Consider the following 23,971-nt stretch of genomic DNA (forward strand, 5'->3'; position numbering starts at 1 on the left):
AACATATTTCATGCGTTTTTTGGCTGTTCACACGTTCTAAATGTGATTATATTCCAATCGGATATGCATCAAAATCGGATTTGGACTGACAATGTGTACAAGGTATAAGTGCGCGCAACCTTTATTGGCAAAAACCTCCACTTCATAAAAATATTCCAAGGCATAGGCTAGTAAACAGTTGCAAAATCACTGAAGATGCAAATGATGAAAGTCAGAATGCACAAAAATGAAGAAACTGAACCACACAATAGGTGGCGCTGTGATCAATGTCTTTGCCTCACAGATTGTATTCAGGTCAAAGTAATCATAAGGGACACAAGTTTGAACCTGATCCATGGTTGTCTTGCACAGTCGGTCATTTTGCATTTTGAGTTATCCATTCAAAAATATTGTGTTTTCTATTGAAAATTAAACCATATTTTTGTCTACAAAAGTAATTTAAAACATTTAACATACACCTTCAGATTAAACGAAGAAAAAAATGTCAGATCAGAAGAAACATTTCAATCAAGTGTTTCAAAAAGGTACTGTACTTATAAAATAAACACAATATTTTAAAGCTCACATAACAAAAAACTGTTTCTGTATATCTGAAGTTAATCTGGAGTACCTATAGAGTAGTATTACATACTTCATATTTCCGAAGAGTCTTTAGTTTTATCAGATTTATAAAAGACAGATTAGCTCTAGCGATTCTTTCCAATAACGTACGAAGAAGAGTTACTAGCTGCGGGAGGAGCGAGTCACGAGTCAATGTAACACACCGAATAACTTATGATTCACTAAATGTTCGTGTCGTTTATATAATATGCACTTACGGGCCGATTTCCAACATAACACAAAAGTCTTACTTACCGCATGCAACTCATGACCCGTTTGGGACTTTTCAATGAAATCCAGCGTTAAACAAACACACACACAAAATTACACTGCTACCCCGGATAAACAAACTATATCCATTGTTTCCATAATGCTAGCTGGCTTTCTTCACCTTACATTCACTGTCTCCTTACACTTTTTCTTAGCGTCCTCGGTTGTAGCGTCTCCTGCTGATTGACGTGTCGCCGTGGTTTTCCGGGGGAAGTGCCCATAAAAAGAAGTGATGCGTGTGGCTTACCCCTGAAACGTCAGCTGGAACCGTATTTGAAAAAAACTAATTTTCTAAACTTAAACGAACCCTGGCGAAGTCCGTTCGGCACAGAAATACTCTGTAATGCGTCCAACTGCTTTTTTGACACTTTGGATTTGTTTAGCATGAGGAAACAACTCTTAAACGGTGTTAATAAGTTAGAATGCATGAAATACCATTGAACCCCCCCCCCCAAAAAAAATATTCAAGGCATTTGCTGACACTTTTTTTGTCTTTTTCAGGTGTTCTTCGCATCAGTACGTTCTGGTGGCAGCAGTCAGGTCTACTTCATGACCCTCAACCGAAACTGCATTATGAACTGGTGAAAGTGCCGCCACACGAACGTAGATTCTGCCATGCACACACATCCAGAAACTGAAGATATTCCAACACGCAACGATTTCTCACATACACACACACTGTAAATACACAAAAAAAGCGAACACGTACAAGCCTACAGATGTAACACGCACTCATGGTTATCCGCTCCACATCTTCCAGAAGACACTCCTGCATTCTGCTGTGATTTCTGAGCCAACTGAACAAGGTGCGCGTGTGTTTACTGTGAGCACGCCACTGACCTCTGGCAGAGCAATGTTGTGTACAATAACCACATGGTTAGCTTTCAGCTCACTGACCCTTGTAACATCATTCCTCTACCAGTTGTATTTTTGACTTTTTAGGACCAGATTGTACATTATTACAAGAAATGTGTGTAAACTATGAGAAACTGTCGCGAGCGTTCTGACGCGGCAGCAGCGCGTGTGTTTGGAGACTTTATAAGCTACGTCGAGCAGCAGAAACAAACGCTGCAGTGGTTAAAGGTGGTACTGCAACACGTGTACATTTCCATTTCGACTGTATAGTGTAGTAGCTGTTTGTTATCAGTCGCATTCAAAGTTTCTGATAAAAGTGATAACGTTTCCTTTTCACTTCGTAGAAGATTAGAAAGTGATTTCAAATAATCAACGATATCAGTTTTAACACAATCCGAGATTTTTGTTTTCCTTCTGTGGGAGGGAAACAGAAGGGTTTTGCTTTCTTGACATAAAGACGGTAATCTGAAGCCTATGTCAACAAATTAAGATGGCCGCTTGGAAAACTGAACCCATCGTTTTGTTTTTTTACTCGCAATTGAGCAACAGTCTCTGATTTCGCTTTTCAAAGCACTTCTTTTCTTTCTATGTGGAAATTAGCATCATATCTACAACAGTTTAATATTCTCTGTACGTAAACGTATTTGGTATTACTCTTACTTTTATTATCTGCTGTTCTATTGCAATACGTGCTGTGTGCTCGTTCTTGTACGAAGGAGTTTCTTTTCGGTTTTTCTGATTTTAGCTGCAGGAATAGATATATAGATAGATTACTCCGGATATGATTGATTTTTTTTGGGGGGGGGCAGCATAAATGTATAGATCAGTTGTCACTATGTAAATTGTACATAGCAGCCATGATCGTATTTAGATGAAAAAAATCTTGTTTGTATTAACTAGGCACATGGTTTTTTAGGAGTGAATCACTACATTGCATTATACGATATAATTTTTTTCCTTACTTATTACATCATAACCTCTTTTCTTTATGCTGTCAAAATTCGTCGTTGTGAACGTTACAAATGTAGGGTATTTTATTAGGCAGGCTCGTAGTTCTGGAACACATCAGGGATGTCGTGCATTAAATCAGACTTTTCTTTAAGTCATATTTGGACCCCACAATCCGAGCAAGGAAATATTGTTCTCCGAGTCCGACTGTGTGTGTGTGCATGAGTGTATGTGCGTATCAATGGGAAATATTAATCGGTAACATACAGTAGGATCAGTATAAAGCAATAGTTTAAGGATTAGTGACGGGTTGATGCTCTGCAATACTAGACCACACATTATTTTCCAGCTTTTCGCTCATTTCTATGCATATAATCTACATTTAGTGCACACTCAGTACTGCATACTAGTCCAAAAAAACACCCATTTATTGTCTTTTACTTCTCCCTACTTTTTAAAGTTGGTATTATAGCCTATAGATAGATAGCCTTTACAAAGCTTGTGTACCACAAAAAGAGTTAATTCTATTTAAAAACGAATATGTCGATGCACTTTGGTGAATATTTTTCTAGTTAATGATAATAGATTACGTTTAAGCACTGACTTGTACAGTTGCTTGTGGCAGTACAATCATCATCCGTTACCTAATAGCCCCTCCCCACGTTGGACACATTGGCTGCTGTCACGCAGTGACACACGTCTAGACGAGCACTAAACGGTGATGACGCATTCAGTCAGTCGTCATGAAATTATAGCAGCACATATGAGCGAAACACTTTAGACAAGTACGGATACTCATAAAGTTGCATTTTAGAGAGAGGCAAGGTTCATTTTAAGACCAACTGGAATCTACTGTGCCATTATGACAAATGTGTATTTGGTTTATGCACCTCCATCTCTTTATTACTAGCTATATTTGCTTAGTAAATCAAACTGCCATGTTTACTGAAATAACAGTGCCTTGGATTGGGATCGGGTGTATTATGTGTGCATGTGTGTGTGTGTGAGCAAAAAGCAAGCGATTGTTTCAATAAGAATCGAAGTTCAGGGAAGAGAAAAGTTGAAATAAAAGCTAAATCTAGTCCATTGTTCAGCTAGGGGTCTCGTGCCAACAAAGTGCACTTAAAACTGACAATAGCCAGAGCACCAAGACATGCTCCTCTCTCGCCCCGTGTTAGCACAAAGCCATGCCATATAGTTTATTTCTCCAGCGCATTCCTCCTCTGCGGTATTTAGACGTTAAGCTCGCAGCAACAGCTGGTGGTTTTGTTTAACACCATATAAAAGACTAAAAATAGCCCTGAAAAGACTGTGCTCTTTATTCTGGAGTGGATGGTGATGTTCGTAGCTCGCAATTCATTGGCTGTGTCATTTTCCCAAAGAGGGAAAGCCTCAGGTTGTCATGCAGGAGGGTCGGAAAAGGTTCGAGTCGTCATGGTGAAGAGCTTGTTGCGTGGATCGTGATGTAACAGTTCCCCATTGGAATTTAGCGAGATTTTTTGAGTCCTGATCTTGAATGATGACATTTTTATATCAGAATTATGACACTACTTTATAAGATAACATTAAATGGAAGAGTTTATAACGGGACAGAATGAGAAAGATATAGTGAATATATATATACATATATCCCCCTCAAATCTTTTTTTTTACATAAATATATACTGTATGGAAATTTATAATAAAAAATATTGAATGAACACAACCTTATAAATAGATATTTATGAATGAATGAATGCATTTATATACATCATAACATTTTGCAAGCTGAATATTAATCTGAGCACAGTGCTTTTCCTCATTTCCATGCTGTACATACGCTGTACATTCAGTTAGATTCATCTCCCTCCCCTCTTAATCCCAGCGAGTGTTATAAAAGAGTGCGTGTGGGTGTTGTGAATGTGCATGTGTGAATAAGAGAGCTATTTTTGTTCATTATTTCCTCTGAGGAAAGAGAGCGGGGGGAGATACCGAAGACCAGTCGAAAGCTATCAAGGACCAGTATGGCCAAACATGCATACAAATCGTCACATATTTGTAAAACCACCAATGACCAAACGTAACATTGTATTGCTTCTTTAGCAGCCGACCGCACACGGATCTCTCAGTATTAGACTGAGCTACAGGTTAATGGCTCGATTAAATAGGTGTTTTCTCTTAAGTTGGAGGGGTTACAGGTACATGCATTGTTGGCTTTACTGTGGACTTTCCAGGCACATGAATGTAATCAGTTTGTTTAATTCTAGCCTGTCTTATAGTCAGACTGGGATGGAGTCCAGTTTTGCTCATACGTAATGATATATTAAACTCCATTCTACACAGTCCGCTGAATGATCCTGTCTGTTCGTTCTTATATTCAACAATAGCGTTGTTTTAGACCAGCGGGTCATGTAAAGCGGTCTATTAAAGAGGTGTGGAGCTGTCTGGTTTCTTTTAAGGCCTTTATCTGCTGTGTTTGAGGTATTTATCTACTCTACATGCTATTAGCACTATGCTAACAAAGTGGCATTTCTCTTGTCGTTCTCTCTAGTAATATGAAGTTAATCCCTTAGCTGGTTTTGTAAAATATTTACTACTCCAAAGAGAAAGGTTCATGATTTGTAGGGTTTCTTTTCTTTCTTTTGGTTATATATCATAGCGGGAGCCAGGAGAGGTTAAAGGTCGTGTCGGAGGTCTTGATAAAGTTGATCCTCTGTGATGGGTTCATTATCATTCTGTTCTTTTACTTTTCAGAAGTGGTAGATGTTTCAGACTTATTTTTAGTGTTTATGTTTCGGAGAGGAAATGCTTCAGATGATTTAATGATCAGTCTTAACGATCGAATGCATTCACGAGTCTGTAATGTCTTAATACAGCATATTTGACAATTAAAAATAACTTGATCTCTGTTAAAATTGTCTAGCTTCTTTTTTTTCTTCTTCTTTCCAGCTCACTTTATCACGCTTTATTTATGTTTGTTTAACAATGACTTTAGATTTCATTAGTTTTACACATTATTTTTTTATGCTATCTTGTGCCCATATATGTTTATGATGCACTCTCATAAAAAGGTACAAAAGTTGTCACTGGGGTGGTACTTTTCAACCTAAAAGGTGCGTATTAGTACCTCAGAGGTACACATTGGTACCTTAAAAATACATACTGAAAACTCAAAGGTACATATCTGTACCAAAGTGGTACATATAAGGTCCTTTTAACGTCCCAGTGACAACTTTTTTACCTTTTTTTCCTGATAGTGTATGCTAAATAATTATCAAGTGATTCAAGTAGAAAAACTCAAATAAGAGTCAATAAATAGTTTAAAGGTGGTGTGCTTGATCTCTGAAAGCCAATGTTGACATTTGAAATCACCTAAAACAAACACGCCCCTACCCCAATAGAATCCGGACCTTCTTTTGATAGACCCGCCCCACACATACGCAACCCAGGCAACAATGTTGGTTAGTAGACATGCCCCCCTTACTGCTGATTGGCTATACGTATGTTTTGGTAATCAGCCCGACTCCCTTGTCCAAAGTGTTTTTCAAAAATCAAGCACCCCGCCTTTAACATAAACACTATAATGACATTTTCTGAGTAAGTTATATGGGTAATACTTTACAATAGGGTTGTATTTGTTAATATTAGTAAATGCGTTAACTAACATGAACTATCAATAAACAATTTTGGGGTGGTTTCCCGGACAGTGATTAGCTTAAAACAGGACTAGGCTTTAGTTTAATTAGAAAATATAACTAATAATAACAAACATGCCTTACTAAAAACATTACTTGTGTGCATTTTGATGCAAAACAAAGGGCACTGATGTCAGTGCAAGTTGTTTTCAGTTTGGAAATATATTTTAGTCTAGGACTAGTCTAATCCCTGTCGAGGAAAACCGCCTCATAGTTTTTAGTATGTATAAATCTTTGTTAATGCCAATACAATTGTTTGTTTTAGTTCACTGTGCATTAACTGGTGTTAACAGTTACAAAATGTATTTTAATACGTATTAGTAAATGCTAAGATTAACATGAACTAAAATGTATTAAATGCTGTAGAAGACATATTGTTTATGTTAGTTAATGCATTAACTGATGATAACATATACAATCTTATTGTATATTGTTACCATTATATGATTGAAGCACTGAGGATTTTATTATTGTTACACCTGACAATAAAGTTGTATTTGTTAACAATTAGTTAATGCATTAGCTAACATGAACTATCAATGAACAATACTTATTGGGGCGGTTTCCCAGACAGGGATTAGACAAATCCTAGACTAAAATAAATATAAGAGCTGTCCAAACTGAAAACAACTTGCACTGACATATCTTAAAATACATCAGTGCCCTTTGTTTTGCCTTAAAGGGACATTTCACTTTTTTAAAGAAATACTCATTTTCTAGGACTTTGCAGCTGTAACATGGTGTTGATATTACGCAGCAGCCGAAAATAGTCCCCTTAGTAACTTTCAATGGCAGGGGACTATTTTCGGGCAGTGCGTAATATCATTGCAGAATAAAAATTTTAACTCTAGGGCAGTGGTTCCCAAACTTTTGTGTACAGTGCAATTTTGCGGCACCCCGAAAGAAAATTTATGACAGAAACAGTTTTAAACTGTAAAATTTTAATTAAACAAAACATATAAAATTATACCTAGTAGTGCTGTTGGTTAGTTGGCTTATTATTTTTTAGATTTAATTACACAGAATTCATGATAAATGAATGTATTTTATAAAATAACATAAAACTGGGGCCCCCCTGGCACCATCTCGTGGCCCCCAGTTTGAAAACCACTGCTCTAGGGGAGCTGGAAAATGAGCATATTTTTTTTAAAAGTGGAGTGTCCCTTTAAAATTCACACAAGTAATGTTTTTAGTAAGGCATGATTATTAAAACTAGTTTCATTACCCAATTAAACTAAGGCTTAGTTCTGGTTTAAACCAATCCCTGTCCGGGAAACCACCCTACACAGTTTTATATAATAATCTCACTTTAATGTTCATGTATGAACTAATATGAATAACTGTATTGACATTAGTTAACATTAACAAGAATTAATATGCTAAATGTATTGTTCATGTTAGTCAATACGTTTACTAATATTTTACCAAAACGCCCTTATTGTAAACATATATAAGCAGCACGATTTGCATGGCCTTAAGCCTCAGTATCCACTTGTTATCAAATATTTAGTGACACCAGCTTTTTATTTGTTTAGTTTTCTTTATTCTCAGGGTGTGGCACACATGAAACATGAATAAAATAAGCTTTAAAAATGTCAAATAGAAACATAAATTTAAAACAAACACATCATATATATATACTGTATAATGCCTGCATATGCATCTATAAAAACAAACTACATGGAGTGGGACTTTTATTAACTTACTAGAGCCTGGTGGGAAGCCTGGCTGGCCTTATTCTGAGCTTTCATCTCAAACTCGTTGCGATTCGACTATTATCAGTGCTGAAGTCTTATTTTTGAGTGTCGATGACAGAATGACCAGGACTGAAAATAAAACGAAAGGTCTTAAATTGAGCTCATTGCATCAATTAGAGCTCAAGTAAACTGGTTCATTCTAGAAATGATGTTCGTTTTTAACAATCTTCAAAGTATGTAAAAAATGTGTGTCAAATAATTTTGTGATTGTACACTCAAACTACACACATCTGAGTCTCACTCAACACGCATTCTTCCAAATGCACTTGTCAATTTGTGAGTCACTGTGTACTGTATATATATATCCAGCAAACCTTAAAAGGAAAAAGTGTGTGCGTGTAAACATTCCTGTTTAAAACTTGTGGTCCATAATGCCATTATATATATAGTATGTACAGTTCTTGTATTTGTCAAGCATTTGTGTCTGTGTATATACGTGTACTTCATACTGTATGTACAGTAAAGTACATAGTGTGCATACAATGTCAATAATGGGTGAATGACGTGTAAGATGTGAGCTGTGTGCGTGGTCAGTTCCAGATTTTGAGGAAACTGTCCCAGGAACCTGTACACACAGCCATGCCATCATCTGTCACCCCGAGACAGCTCACACGATTGTCATGTCCAGCTAGCACTCCTGGAAGACGTGTAAAAAGAGACAAGCTGTCATTTATGTCCAAACAAGGCCAACTGAGACCCCAGTAGTTAAATCTGACAGCTACTTGTGGGTGCCCCATCACACAGCTCAATAATGAATTAAATTTTAATAAAACATATTTTTATATTTTTTCAGCGTATACTACAAACGAGCATCACAAAGCAACAATTCATTCTGGTTGTTAAGATATGCTCTTAAAAATAAAGGTGCTTCACGATGCCATAGAAGGTTTAAGGTTTACTTCTAAAAGGTAAGAAATGTTTTTAAGCACTTTTGACTTAACCAAAAACTGTTCTTCTATGGCACTGCTGTGAAGAACTGTTTTGTAGCACCTTTATTTTTAAAGTATGTGTATGTGTAATAACGCCAGTGGGTTCACCTGCTCGTTCTCCCTTCAAAGCATCCCAGATGTTGCAATTGAAGTCGTCGTAGCCGGCGAGCAACAGGCGGCCGGAACGAGAGAAGGCCACAGAGGTGATGCCACAGATGATGTTATCATGAGAGTACAAACACAGCTCCTGATCTGCACGCAGGTCAAACAGCCTGCAGGTGGCGTCATCTGACCCTGTTGCAAACGCACTGCCGCTGGGAAAGAACTAACAGGAAATAATAAGTGATGAGAAAATGAGATACACTTTCAGTCTGAGATGTCAGTCACCACCATTCAGTGGTCAGATGAAGACTGCACGTGTGGATATATTAAGTGAGATTGAAAAGTCCATCTAGGTCACTTTACCAGTGTTATTTAAATCCATTACCTAATAGTTACTAATAAATATTTCCTTAAAAAAGTATGTTGTGCCACCACAACTGTCGCCAGTAGCCGAGTAATAAGCAGGATTGTGTAGTTTCATTTTTTTGCATTGTAAAAAGTATCTGGAAAAATTATTAAAGGAAAACACCACTGTTTTTCAATATTTTACTATGTTCTTATCTCAAGTTAGACAAACTAATACATATCTTTCTTTCTTCAATGCGTGCACTCAATCCCTGCACAGCGCGTCGTTTATATGTTAGCATTTAGCCTAGACCCACTCATTCCCCAGGATCCAAACAAGGATGAATCCAGAAGCCACCAAACACTTCCATGTTTTCCATATCTACAGACTCTTACATGAGTAGCCACACCAGCAAGCATGGTGGCACAAAATAAAACGTGGCGATTTTTTAAGCAGATAAAAATGAGAACTATATTGTATGGCGGAAGAGCACTAAGTTTGAAGCACTTCAACCTCGGTGCACCGTAACATCATCACTCCTGACTACTCCCCATGTCGCTCAAACTTCTGTCAATATTACTGCGCCTGAGGTTGAAGTGCTCTTCCACCATACAACATAGTTCTCATTTTTAAAATTGCCACGCTTTACTTTGTGCCACCATACTCACTCGTGCAACTACCCATGTAACAGTCCTTAAATAGGGAAAACATGGAAGCGTTTGGCGGCTTCCAAATTCCTCCCTGCCTGGATCCCAAGGAATGAATGGGGCTACACAAAGCGCTGTACAAAGATCAAGTTCACAGATTGAATAAATAAAGGTATGTATTACATTGTCTAATTTGAGGTAACAGTGTTTTTTCCTTTAAAAATTTTTTTACATTTAAATCTTATCATTTTAGTGAAAATTTTAAGGTGAAAAAAATAACTTTAATTGGTAACCACTTAAATTCGAAAAACAAAAATATTTTTTAATGTGCTACAAATTGAAGTAATATTTAAAGTTTAAACTTTTTACAATGTGCTAAATAAATCATCTGCCTTTAACTTTCTTATTAGCGGAGAAATTGTGCGTGTTTTTTCTATACTCACACAGGCAGCATTGATGTCCGACTCGTGACCAGTAAATGTCTGTCTACACATGCTGTCTCTGATATCCCATAGTTTAACGGAGGCATCGCAGGCCCCAGAGATGAAGGTCCGTGAGTCTGGAGCCAATGACAGACTCATCACATCACCGCTGTGACCCGAGAACACGGTGGTCTGCTGACCCGTCTCTATGTCCCAGAGAGCGCTGGAACACAAAAACACACAAAAAGGTCACACCATTCCTGAAATAACTGTACTGTAATTGCACATTTAAAATAAGCTGTGTGTGATTTAGTAGTAGTGACTCTCAACTGGTAGTTATGATAGCAAGGTCAATAGGCCTATCAACAAAAAAAAAAAAACGTTTATTTTATTTGTCACTTGGTAGAAATATAAACTTTGCATACATGTCGTCATACTCATGCCCAAAATACAACAACTTAAAGTCACAATGAACTTGAAATTAAAAACTTTTTATGGAATATTGTGGTATTTTTTTTTACAAAAGACTTATCTGTGAGCTTCATTATATATTTTTTTAATTAATGTGCCCTTATAATCTTTAATCAAAAACGCCAAACTCCTCCCCTCTTCGAAACAATCTCTCTTTAATTCTGGTCATGAGGAACGGCAAGAGGGCGGGGCCTGTCACAGCAAATAGCAACATGACCCAACTTCCAACGAATTTATGTCCAGCCCTACCCTTTTATCCTCATTTCAGAAGCCGTTTTACTTGGATATACGTCACGATAGGAAAGATAAGACACTTCGCTGCTTACATTTCATTGTGACTTTAAAATAATTCGCTACAATAACGATGTGTTTTTAGTAGTTAGACGTTTACTGTAAACAATATTTAAACAATCTTGCTATTGTCTTCGGTCACCACCTCCAGTTTAAAATGTTGCTAAGGCAAAACCAGCTGTGAAGCACTCTACATATTTGTTTAGACTGAGGTAAACACACCAGGTTGTGTCTCCTGAACTGGTGATAATCTGATTGTCATCGATGAAACGGCAACAGGAAAGGTAACCTAGGAAATGAGCAGAAAGGAAGTCACACCCTAAAACTGCATGATGTGAAAGAAACTGAACTGCCATTTGATGGTCTTGCTTTCCAGAGATACAAAAAAATAATATCCAACAATATGATCAGTAGAAATGTGTTTTTACATAAGAATTTTTACCAAAGCAGCTTTACAGAAACTGCAGTACTGCAAATATAGCACTGCGTTATTCTTACCAGTGTGGCTGGCCAGTTCTCGGCTGACTCTCACATTGCCCTCTCTCGTCTTTAAGCTGTATATGGAGCAAATGTTGTCCAGTCCGCCACAGGCCACGAAGTTGCCAGATGGTGCATATGAACATGTCATCACCCATGATGACCGTAACGGGATGGCATGAATCTAAAGTTTATATGAATCTCATTAATGTTGCCCACAATACCATGCACAAAGTTTACATAAAGTTAATGATAATAACCATGACACTTTCAACACAAATATAGCAGCTATAAACTAATTGGCTATTTAGCTAACCATTTACAATGTAATTGTAACAAGGACCATCAACCTGGTGATATGTGTTTTGTTATGTAAACGAAAAGCTTTTAGTTATCTATTTAGATCTTTAAAGGAACTAGCATCACTAGACGGAACTGACAAAATAAATATGCTGTGTAATGTAAACATTGTGATGGCGTTGCAGACCTTGTTTGTAGTGTAACTGTCCCAGACGATAAGTTTTCCATCTTGTGAGGCACTAACAAGAAGCCTGGGGAGAAATTGAATCAGATTCGGTCATTGATGAGAAAACGATAGATTGAAATTAAGATCGAAGGATAGGCAGGTCATCTAAAAAACTTGCTACAAGCAATATCAGCTGGATAAAACTTGAAAAGTCCTGCTGGTATAAAATACAGTAAGCGAAGCAGCCCAGTGACAAGATACACATGCAATATTGATCTAACAAAAAATGTTACAGCTTTCAGTTGTACTTCCTTCATAGCTTGCTAAAATTTAATAAATATCCTCTCCTTTACACAGCAAAACCTTTGGTTCCGAATGGTCTAGTTTGTCACTTTAGATTAAATCGTCTGCTAAATGCAAATATTTAAACCTCAATTCATTAACAGTGTGTGACACTCCTGCAGATGAAGATGACTAGCTAACGTTAGCATAAATGTGTCGTGTTGTCTTCAGTGCCTTTAAAGGAAAATGACGCCGTTTTTCAGTATTTTACTATGTTCTTATCTCAACTTGGAGGAATTAATACTTGCCTATTTTTTTTTCAATGCGTGCACTTTTAGTCTTTGCACAGCGCTTCTTGAATGTGTTAGCATTTAGCCTAACCCCATTCATTCCTATGGCTCCAAACAAAAGTTTTATTTTGTGCCACCATACTTACTCGTGTAACTACCCATGTAAGAGTCTTTAAATAGGGAAAACATGAAAGTGTTTGGTGGCTTCTAAATTCTTCCCTGTTTGGAGCCATAGGAATGAATGGGGCTAGGCTAAATGCTAGCACATTCAAGACGCGCTGTACAAAGATTAAGTGCACGTATTGAAAAAAGATAGGTATGTATTAATTTGTCTAAGTTGAGGTAAGAACATAGTAAAATATTGAAAAATTGTGATGTTTTCCTTTAACAGGTGCAAAACCTATTAACAACCTTTTTAGTTCTCTGAAAGGTGCTAAACAGGCTGTATATTGGTTGAGAAACCGTTGTGGATAAAAATACCTGGAGTCTGTGCCCCAATGCATGGCGTAGATTTTTGCCAAATGCCCACGTAGTGTGCGCCTCGTCCTCATCTGTATCCGCCCCACTGGGTCCAGTCCTGCTGTTATCTACCACACACACAGAAAAAAAAAGAGTGAAAACCCACAGATTTCCCAAGATTATGTCCTAATTCCTACTTGGATACAGAGTGTAGCTAGCTATGTCTCACCTGAGCGAGTGTGGAGTCTCCACATGCTTTCCTGGCATCCTGAGGGAAAGAGAAAAATTTTCAAATGTGAGTCAATGTGCTGCACTGTTTTAGGATAAATGGAAGATTTGGTTTAGAATTGAATCTACAGAACAGGCACATGTGGTATCACTTTGTTTTATTACAAAGGCGAAATTTCTGTCAGACTTTGAGGCATCAAATAAGACAACAGGTGTCATCATCTATGATATAAAAATACTTTTCAGAGAATACCAACATTATGTAAGCTTCCTTACGTGAGAATCACTTCCTTAATGTCCATGCTTGTCTGTTGCCTGTTATCATGTACTAAAGTAAATGCATAACCATCACATAATATGCAAATTTAGCCTAACGTCATAAAATAATACATGCTGTATTCCCACTGACTGGCAAAAGGTTCCCACAGTGTAAACTAATACTCACTCTGATCTGATTCCTTAGTTGCTCAGCCTCCTGTCGAAGCTGCTCAAGCTCACTCATCTTGAAATGACCTTAATCCTTTGCCCTCTGACCTCTCACACTCCGTTAGACAACTGTGAATAAAAACATTACATGTGCATAATATTACAGGCCAAATGGTTCTTGTTGAAACGTGTAAAGAGTTTAAGAGTGACATCACTGATAATAATATAACTTCATTATAAAATGATTCCATTTTATTCCATTCTTGCGGAATTTAGGCATTAGGAAAATGTTATGTAGTCGATCAAAAACCAATAGAAATTAAACTTTTTAAAACTGTCAACTGGGGTTTGGGTTTCCCATCTTTGTGACAATCAAATATTAAAGGATTAGTCCTTTAGACTTTAATAGAGCCCAACATCCAATACTCAACTCAACACTTAAAAGGTTTTTTCAACAGAGTTTCAAAGGACTATAAACAATCCCAAACGAGGCATAAGGGTCTTATCTAGCAAAAACGACCGTCATCTTTGACAAGAAAAACAACAAACATACACTTTTAAAGCACAACTTCTCGTCATGTAGATCCGGTCGTGATGCGCCAGCTGACCCCACGCAATACGTCAAGAGGTCACAAAGGACGACATGAAACTCCCCCCCAGTGTTTACAAGTGTCTTGAAAGAGGACCGTTCCTACGTTGTTGTATGTCAACTGATACTAATTAATGTCTTTGTGGCAATTTATTGTTTAAAATGGTCCGCAAATGTGCGTTTTATATATGTAACACGTGACCTCCCTACGTCACTACGCATTTATGTTAGGTCGCGCTGGACCGGACCTAGACGAAAAGTTGTGGTTTAAAAGTACATATTTTTCATTTTTCCTGTCAAAAATGACAATCGTTACGCTAGACAAGACCCTCATGCCTCGTTTGGGATAGTTTATAGTCCTTTGAAAATCCGTTGGAAAAAACTGTTAAGTGTTGAGTTAAGTATTAAATGTTGGGCTCTATTAAAGTCCATTAAAATTAGAAAAATCAGGCAATGTTTTCCTCAAAAAAACATAATTTCTTCTGGACTGAACAAAGAAAGACATTAACATTTTGGATGACATGGTGGTGAGTAAATTATCTGGATTTTTGGATTTTTCTTTTAAGAAGATGGAATATTCCTTTAAGTAAACTCACACTACACATTAACACTCACTCAATGTGCCATATATTTACTTTAAAAAAAACTAATTTTATTATATTTATTTATGGTGTATTAGTGTTGAGCAAAATGATAAATAGTGTAATTGTAGTTGTAATATTTTTCTGTTAGATATTTTACAAATGTAATGGAATAAAAGACTTGCACCCAGATGTGTGCAACACTGCAACATCATATTAGAGTGCAGATGTGGTCTAGATTATCATTACGATATAATCTGGCCTAATCTGGCTAAGAATCTGTAATATAATAGGCTTTCTGTTTTAAAAGCGGTTCTAAACACAGAAACAAGATCAGCAGATTATAATAGATGGTGAATAAAAGTGAGCGTGTGCATGAAAATATGGGGGGGTTCTTTATCTCATGTTTTACATAATGTTGCACATTCAAATTGGATGTTGGATTTTGCATAGACTTTTGCATTTGTTTTTCTTCATAGTCAGATATGTTGCAAATCATTGACCAATCAGACAGTTTCAATTTGCATGTTTTCCTGTTAGAATCACACTGTACACATGCTGATGGGAGCTGTGGGACACAAATGGAAAAAGTATGATTATTATCCCATAACTGCACATACTTATTACAGTGTCTTTACTCTCTTAGCACATACACATAAGGACAGTGGAAAGGGATTAAGTTATGTGTCACAAAGAGTAAATATGGGAAGGATAAAGGAGGAAATATGTAAACATGTGAACTTTACCCATGAATACAGTAGGAAATGTAAAACAGACGCACAAACTACACATTACAATTTACATTGCAGCCTACTATTAAAAAATGCAGAAATTATGTATAATCTGTTCTTTCACAAAATGTTTATATACATTGCTTAACATTATTTGAGGAATCTAGAACAATGTTTCTCAACCAGGGGGCCCGGGCCAACTAGAGCCTCAACACACTTCTAAGGGGGCCTTTAAATGACTTGTAATTCTTAAAATAAGCTAAAACCGTTTTAAAATATTGAGTAACACTTTACTTGAAGGGGTGTGCATTCGACTGACATGACGCCTTCATGACACGCATCATGAACATGAAAAAGATTCCACGCACATCCATGACAACTGTCATCAAGTGTCATTCGTTCAACCATGTCATCATTTTGAATGCAAAGATGACATTGGTTGAGACGTCCCTGCCATGACATCCCGACATAAACCAACACATCATAACTTGTCATAAATCTGTCATAAACATGACATAGCAGAATAATTATCAAACTTAAGAAACTACCTAGCTTAATGGGTTAACATTACATTAAACTGTCATTAAAAGTGTTAATACGCTGTCAAATAGTTTATCATGAATATTTTTCTTGACCTCAACTTCAGTGGTACAAATTGAACTTGTCATTAAAATGTCAATAAGCGTTAATAATACTATTTTAAATCATTTTAAATACCGTAACAAAATGCGTCAAAAGATTATACTTAACTTTATGTATGTGCACAATACATAAAAAACTGACAACCGACTGTTCTCACACAGAGGGTTCTGAAATTTTCTGACATAGAAAAAAACTAACAAAACATTTAATTCATTCAGTTAATCGTTTTCCCAATGCTACATGGCTTAACCCATTATTGTACTGTTTTTATTTATTTTTGGGTGAATCGTTCTCTCCAAATGCAATAAAATATCATTTTAAAAATTATAATTAAAAAGTTAAATTATTATTGGATGATTGATTTTATTTCATAAACACCTGGAGGAAATAAAAAAACATTATGAACTGAAGAATATTCATGATGCTATTATAAAACTATTTAACAGAGTATTAATACTTAATGACATTTTAATGACAAATTCAATTTGTGGTCGGTTATGTTGTCTTGGTAATGTCAATTTGTCATGACAAGTTATGATGTATTGGTTAATGTCAAGCCGTCACAACAAAGACATCTCAAACAACGTCATCCCTGCATAATTACACAATTGAACAAAGGACACCCAACGACAGCCGTCACAAAAGTGCCTAAAATCTCCTTCATGTTCATGACATGTGTCATGACTATGAAGGTGTCATATCAGTCTTATGAACACCCCTTCAAGTAAAGTGTTACCAAATATTGTTGTGGACACTGCAAAGGCCTTAAACTCATAAAGGTTGGAGATTCACTGATCCAGAACATACTGAGTACCATACCGCATCCTTTATATGGTCTTTAAGCACACTGAGAATAAAGGGTGAGGTGTTCGTGTTCCGTCCCGTAATGCATCATAATGCTTTTGACCAGTATCTACTAAGTATGGTTAGAAATGGCTTCAAGAAATGTTCATTAAGAAATGTTCTCTGTAGGTGGTTATATTACTGTCAGCTTGGCATGTGACTTCATACATTATACATTTGCAGGGGCACTCAGATGATAAGCATTAAAGTGCAGGACACCACCTCACAGACACAGTAGGCAAACAAGCAAATACAAAAATACCAAGACTTAAATATTTGCTTCGACTATTTAACAGAAAGAGGTCCATAGTCTGCTGTAGATGCTGCACGTGTTGAAACAGGATGTTGCACGCGACTTCCATAATCTATCGCATAGACATTTTAACGTGACGCAGAATATGGCGAAAATACAGAATGATTTTCGGTCGGTTGCCGACACAAATGTCCCAGTACTAGCGGGAATAACGTTTAATACCGCTAGACGGATTGTGTCTGTGAACTAGACCTGTTTAAGTTTGAAAGGACTAGAGAAATGCCAGGCTTGGCCCCACCCCTATCAGTGAATGACATGCACGCGCTCTGCATTCTGCGGACATCATTTACTAGCACCATATGTCCACGGATGCGTTTTCCACAGAAACCCCGACCTATTTAAGGCGTTTTTGGTCGTGACTACCGCCCACTTAAACCTGGTGGACAGTTTAAAAAAGTGTGCGACATGTGTGTTGCTCGAGCCCACATGGGGTTACGTTTATTATTCAGTAAAATTATTCATTTTCTTGACACTGACATACAGAGATGGAAAGTAAAGCAGAGACTGCGGTCAGCTGGACACCAGCATCAGTTCGCATACAGATGTGATTTATGTATACATTATCTTTTTTATTTATTGTCAATAAATATCTACTGAGGTTAGACATCAGAACCCAACTAATGTTAATAAAATTCCAAGCAACCTTTAAATAGTATTTGGTGTAATAATAATCATTTACAACATAGTCGTATAGGCTCACTCCTCTTTGTGCTAGAGAGGATGGAGTTTATCCATATGTTTATCTGGATCTCAACAATCTGATAAATATTATTTAATAGTTGAATACCTGTTAATCTTCCCGTTTGCCTTTTTAATGTCCACGTAAAGTGAGTGGAATGCTGTAGTGCGTGGCGGAAGTAATTCACAGGGATTTTTTCTTTTGGATGACTAGTAGGACTGCATACTGTCGGGTCTTTCCTGGTGCTTCTTTCTTGTGGCTTAGGTTAGGCCTCGGCGACTCCGTGTTTTTATGTATGAAGCGCATCAAAACGATATTATCGTGAAGTATTGAGCCACCGTTTGGTCCTCTGGATGATCGCTTACAGAAGAAGGACAGATGCCTTTCTCACAGCTGTATTCCTGATTTCAGCTGCTTTTAAACACTTCTTTTTGCGCCGGTGCAAGGTGACCTGTCGTTCAAGTGACTGATTTAATAGGTCCAAATAGAGTAAAGTGTTCAAAATAAATCCGTCGTTGTCTTTATTACTGTGCTTGCTGATTCGCCTCGATCTTTCCACCCGAGTAACGTTATCTCTTCTTTCTGCGTTTCCCTGTTTGGTTCGCTTCGTTTTTAACCGTCGCCTTCTCGTCCAGAAATGACAAATGAAATAAAATGCGAGACACCGATCCCTCGTCCCGTCAAATTAAAATAACCACAATCGACTTGGCTATCTCTCCGGAGATGCACGTAACCCACCCATCAGTTCAAATGTCCCTGTGTCAGAATCGAAGGCGGGGTGAATTGAGCATAAATAATTATTTCCAAATAATTGAGATAACGTGCTTACTGTCAGCTCAAACCCACATGAAAGCATTCGGTCTGCACCAGAAACACGTAGCATCACATATTCGCGATTCAACCACACCCATTTTATTGCGAATGTACCACTGCAGATCAGCCCGCCGCGGCCAAATAGGCACAACAGCCTCAGGGGGGTGAACACAGCTTCACAATTGAACTCCCTTGAGTTATGCCACAGAAGAGAAAATAGTTTCTTTCTTAAAATGTTGAAATGAAATCTAGTGTAAGTTAATTTAAAAGTATATAGTAAAAGTCAAAGAAACTGCTTTGGTAAAACAGTTACATTCAACAGCACCCCCACCCCCACATTCTGTGCTCACTCTGACTACGTGAACGCGCTCCTAGAGAGCGCAAATTCTGCGTCACGTGACCCGAAGTTCAAACGCTTGAAGAATTAGTTGACATTTATTTATGAACACACATATTGTTCAAGGTAGACTCTATGATCAAATTATGCCAAATATTTTCGGATTTCTTGAAAGTTATTTTCGTTAGGGCCTGATTTACTGTACACCTTAGTGGCTTTAGTGCCTGACTATTGTAAACACCTTAGTATGAAGTTTACCGTCCTCACACTTTCTCTAATTAATTAGAAATTTAATTACAATTCCACTTTAGGTGGCCTCAGTAATGCTTTGCGCACTTTCTCTCAAGAGATATAAGCTGTCACACACTGGGGAGGGAACACTCCTAATTAATTACACCTGCCATAATTACAAGTTAGGGGAGGGGTACAGACAGATTATTCTACTTCATACTACTGTACACTTTCCTGATTGGGCTGTAAATTGTATATCAGACTGGATCTTTGTTTAGGTATTGAATATCAGAAAAAAAATCTTGCTCCTTTTATTCATAAACTTTACAATTTATACAATCTTTACAATTTGTGTCTGAAACTGAACTGTCCCACATGCAGTGAACCTACAGTAAGAGAGGGATCCCCCCCTTACCAAATGAACTGATGGTACGGTCCACCTGCCCTGCTTACCATTAGGCAAGTAGTAGCTGTGAATAGGTTGCCCAGCAACACCGTTTTCAGAGACCAATGCTTGCAGGATGTGCTCGGGTGGACATGGACTGTTCTGCATTAAACCTCCAAACGCATACAAACATGCATATACACTCATAACTATGTAAAGGTCACAAAACAATCTTTACATAAATATATAAGGTCAACTATGAGATAGTAAAATTCATTACCAAACGCAATAAAACGCATCCATGTATAGAAATTGTATAAAAAGCTTTAGACATGATGTCCCCTTCCTGGCAAAAGAATTAAGGGTGAATGAGATAAGCGATACAGTGTAATGATCTTCCTCTATAGTTACACACGTATAGAGTTACAGAGATCTGAGAGGAAGCGAGTACGCGCATAAATTATTAGACAAAAATATTATTTTTGGCCAATAAGAGCATGTAAAGTCTGGGAATAAAAAATGTGTTATTTCAAATGTAACCTCTAGAGAGCAGTATTGTTCTTTCTTACAGCAAATTACAATGAACTTTGGCATTAGTTGAACTCAGGTCACATCAACGTCAGTTAAATAATGATATTTAACCTGAAATAATTTGTTATGGAAGGATAAGTTCATTGCACATTTAACTATGACGTTTATAAATAAACGTTGTTGTTTTTTTTTTAAGGTTGCCAATTCAGTGCTTGATTAATTTTAACCAAACCGAATCTGAAATTAGGTAGCATTATTAATCTGCGTTTTTGCTTCATGCTCCCTCAAATGTTACACCCTCTTGTATTTTTGATCAAACATTGTTCAGCAGTGTAAAGGTAAAATAAAGACTGTTGCATATTTAAACTGGGTAAACATTTTACAGCACTGTTCTTTAATTTTTCTTTGCATTTGTTGTTACTGAATTTACAGATTCCAGACAGGCACCTATTCCGCACAGGCTTTTTCTTTGTCTCAAAAAGAAGCTCTTCTCTGATAAGCTGTACCTCTCAAGATCAATAATATCAAGTACACATTTTATTATTATTATTATTATTTTGGTCCATTTTAATATAAAGAACGGTTTATCCGATGTTTGTAAGACGTTTGGGATTGTATGACACTTCAACAGGCATAGGCCACATTTAATAGCGCTTAATAACCTAAGTCATTAATTGTTAATAAACTGAAAACTTAACCATAACAGCAAAATATGGCCACAGAATAGAGTGCCGCAGAAATTGCGTATTTGTATGCATAACATAGCTTATTTTTTGCAATAATCCAACAGTCTATGGAAAAAATATATGGGCTTTTTGCGAAGGAACCAGTTTCCGGCTTACTTCCGGGTTAGCCTACAAAAATACGTCATCCCTGCAGCACTTTATTGAAAACTGCAAATCCCATGCTGTTGGGGACGTAATTTTTTTCGACGATGGTGCTGATGACATCAGAATGCGACTGTTAAACCATTTCCAAAACACTGCACAGGAATAAGTCTAGTCAGTGCTTTTAAATAGTAGTGTAGTAACGTAAGAAAATAGTAGTAATAAAAATGAGGCCATGATTTAAAAAACAACGTCAAGTGTGCGCTTTCGTATTAGTTATTTTAAGCGAGTCAGTTATTTTAAACCAGCAGAGACCTCTTCCTCCTGAGATCACAACGTTACATTACAAAGGCGAAATAACTACATTTCTATTTAAACATTGCAGTGGATAATAATAATAATGGCTTTAAGTATGGATATCAGCATTTCTTTTCTCAAGTGTGAACTCGCCTCCACCATCGACCAGGCGGTAAGATACGCCGTTGAAACGGTTTTAAAAGAAACTGCACGAGTTGTTGGCATAAAGCTCGCAGCGGCTCGTAATGCTGCCGTGGAGTCGCATCGAGAGAACCAGACTTTACGAGAAAGACTAGAGATATCTGAGAGTGAGCTAAAAGCGGTACGCTACTACATGACCGCGGCTGAAAAGAACATTAAACAGTGTTTACTACTGAATAAAAATCAGACCAGATCAAATAGCGTGCGTTCAAACGCGGACGATGCAATGTTTATGTTTTCCTCACACGCTGCCGATGGAGGCGTCTCGTCGCAGAGCAGAGATTCATCCCGCAAGACCTTCAGAAATTCACCAGGAAGAATACACAGTGCTAAAAATACCTCTGGCGTTGGCCTCTGTCCACCCACGATACAGTCAGACTGGCCTCGAGTATGTGTCAACCGCAGAAAAGCGCGAGGCGTTACAGCAGGCAACAGTTCATTACTCATAGGTGACCCCGCGACCTCTCAGGCCCATGCAGAAAATAACCCTGCAGTGCTTAGACCAGAGGATGAAACTGAGGCACCGTTTTACTTCACCAATGAGAATGTCACAGAAAGAGGTTGAGAGTTAAATTTTTTTACGCAAAACACTGACAAATAGAAACTTTTAGCTATATTATAAATATTATTTGTCCATACAAATAAGAGTTGTTATTTGTTTTACAGGACACACAATGGCAGTGATGGAGTCTGAGAGGGCAAACGAGGAGCCCGAAGTTTCAGGCTCATCCGAAAACCCACCAGAGGACCCATCTGACATCACAAAGTTTGAGTTTGAAATGAGCACACCTGCAGGAAATGTTAACGAACTGGAGCTGATACACGTGATGGAGGACTCTGAGGATGTCAAACAAGGCACCGTTAAAATCGAAAATGACCCCGATTCACTTACATTAGAGCCTCCTTCATCCGACCAAGCTGTGGGTTTATCCGTGCAAGTGCTGCCACATATCTCCTCACCTCCAATACATGAGAGTGAAGGGGATGCTTTGGTAAACTTAATGCCTCCTGTAGGGAATGAAGCAGGGCTAAGCGGAAATTCCGAGAGCACTGATAAACTTCACTGCTGCAACATTTGTGGCCGGGGATTCAGACGATTTTACTGCTTGAAAACACACCAACGCATACACACGGGAGAACGCCCGTATCCTTGCAGATATTGTGAGAAACGCTTCCGACATTTAGACAGCTTACATAAACACCAACGCATTCATACGGGAGAGAGGCCCTACCGGTGTGCACAGTGTGGATGCTGCTTTAGAGAACTGGGTCAACTCAAAAAGCACAGACTTAAACACTCACCCACGTATGTTTCTGTAGCCCATCCTGCCTTTCCTCTTCCCCCATCCGGGCCCTCCTATGTGTGGCCACATCTTAACTCCCAGTCTTTGGATTCTGTCTGATAATATTGACAACGGGTGCACAGAAAAGTTTTATTTGTTTTTATTTTAAAAAAGTAGTGCTGCCTCACGATTTAATAGTTTGTAGAACAAAAGTTTTTGTTTACATAATATATATGTGTTTATATAAATATACACACATACATGTATAATTTTAAGAAAAAAATATATTAATATAATAATATAATTAATATAATGTATATACACATGCAAATTTTTCTTAATTATGTGTGTATACATAATTATTATACACAGTACACCCACATATATTATTTAAACAAAAACTTTTATTCTGCAAACAGTAAGGCAGAACTAAAAAAAAAGTTAATTTAGTAAAACCTTGTTTTAAAAAGCATTTGGACATGTTCATTACTGTGATTTAAGCAATTGTAGCAGGAATGTATATTTATCTCATTGTGTGAATTTGACATACTTTTTTATATTATAGTGTGCAAAATACTCCTTCCACAGTGTGCCATAACTTATTTGTTATAATTTGTGCTTTCCATGTTGTATAAGCATAACTTCATCCTGCATCATCTTACACTACACAACATTTAAATGAGTTCCAGTAATTAAACTATAATTAAAACCAATTTCACTGTAACTGACAACTGTGTTGGTCTTAAGA

The 23,971-nt window shown here is 37.4% G+C and overlaps 3 protein-coding genes across 8 annotated transcripts in view; 2 read left to right on the plus strand and 1 right to left on the minus strand.

The window, feature by feature from the left end:
- The window catches only part of mink1 (misshapen-like kinase 1), a 67,687-nt gene extending 62,120 nt beyond the window's left edge, over positions 1 to 5,567 (plus strand). For all 5 annotated transcript variants that reach the window (XM_073861145.1, XM_073861147.1, XM_073861144.1 and 2 more), the window contains one exon: positions 1,372 to 5,567. The gene's annotated coding sequence lies outside the window, so the exon portion shown is untranslated. The remainder of the gene's footprint in view (positions 1 to 1,371) is intronic.
- Positions 5,568 to 7,867: 2,300 nt separating this feature from the next.
- Positions 7,868 to 22,407, minus strand: gnb2 (guanine nucleotide binding protein (G protein), beta polypeptide 2). Of its 2 annotated transcripts, none has more exons than XM_055199812.2 (10): positions 22,280 to 22,407; positions 13,960 to 14,069; positions 13,516 to 13,554; positions 13,308 to 13,414; positions 12,277 to 12,340; positions 11,811 to 11,973; positions 11,535 to 11,601; positions 10,572 to 10,773; positions 9,142 to 9,358; positions 7,868 to 8,741 (listed from the first exon to the last, which is right to left on the minus strand). In XM_055199812.2, the coding sequence occupies exons 2-10, from the start codon at positions 14,014 to 14,016 to the stop codon at positions 8,635 to 8,637; spliced, it is 1,023 nt and encodes a 340-aa protein (XP_055055787.1). In that variant the 5' UTR covers positions 14,017 to 14,069; positions 22,280 to 22,407; the 3' UTR covers positions 7,868 to 8,634. The 2 variants fall into 2 exon arrangements, with proteins under 2 accessions (XP_055055787.1, XP_055055786.1); XM_055199811.2 differs by lacking the exon at positions 22,280 to 22,407 and adding an exon at positions 18,427 to 19,401.
- On the plus strand, positions 21,518 to 23,384 carry LOC129440442 (uncharacterized). Its single transcript, XM_055199810.2, has 2 exons — positions 21,518 to 22,500; positions 22,607 to 23,384. Exons 1-2 carry the CDS (start codon positions 21,843 to 21,845, stop codon positions 23,341 to 23,343), a joined length of 1,395 nt encoding a protein of 464 aa, XP_055055785.2. The 5' UTR covers positions 21,518 to 21,842; the 3' UTR covers positions 23,344 to 23,384.
- Positions 23,385 to 23,971: the final 587 nt, after the last annotated feature.

The sequence above is a fragment of the Misgurnus anguillicaudatus genome, chromosome 22 (genome assembly GCF_027580225.2).
Source record: "Misgurnus anguillicaudatus chromosome 22, ASM2758022v2, whole genome shotgun sequence".
Taxonomy (NCBI): domain Eukaryota; kingdom Metazoa; phylum Chordata; class Actinopteri; order Cypriniformes; family Cobitidae; genus Misgurnus; species Misgurnus anguillicaudatus.

Bases quoted from the DNA above. Each gene is read 5' to 3' on its own strand.
- gnb2 (XM_055199812.2), bottom strand. From the start codon at position 14,016: ATGAGTGAGCTTGAGCAGCTTCGACAGGAGGCTGAGCAACTAAGGAAT. The intron at 13,555-13,959 runs GTGAGTATTAGT...TCTTTCCCTCAG, and splicing joins AACTAAGGAATCAGATCAGA to GATGCCAGGAAAGCATGTGG. The intron at 12,341-13,307 runs GTATTTTTATCC...ATTTCTCCCCAG, and splicing joins CATTGGGGCACAGACTCCAG to GCTTCTTGTTAGTGCCTCAC.
- LOC129440442 (XM_055199810.2), top strand. From the start codon at position 21,843: ATGGCTTTAAGTATGGATATCAGCATTTCTTTTCTCAAGTGTGAACTC. The intron at 22,501-22,606 runs GTTGAGAGTTAA...TTTGTTTTACAG, and splicing joins TGAGAATGTCACAGAAAGAG to GACACACAATGGCAGTGATG.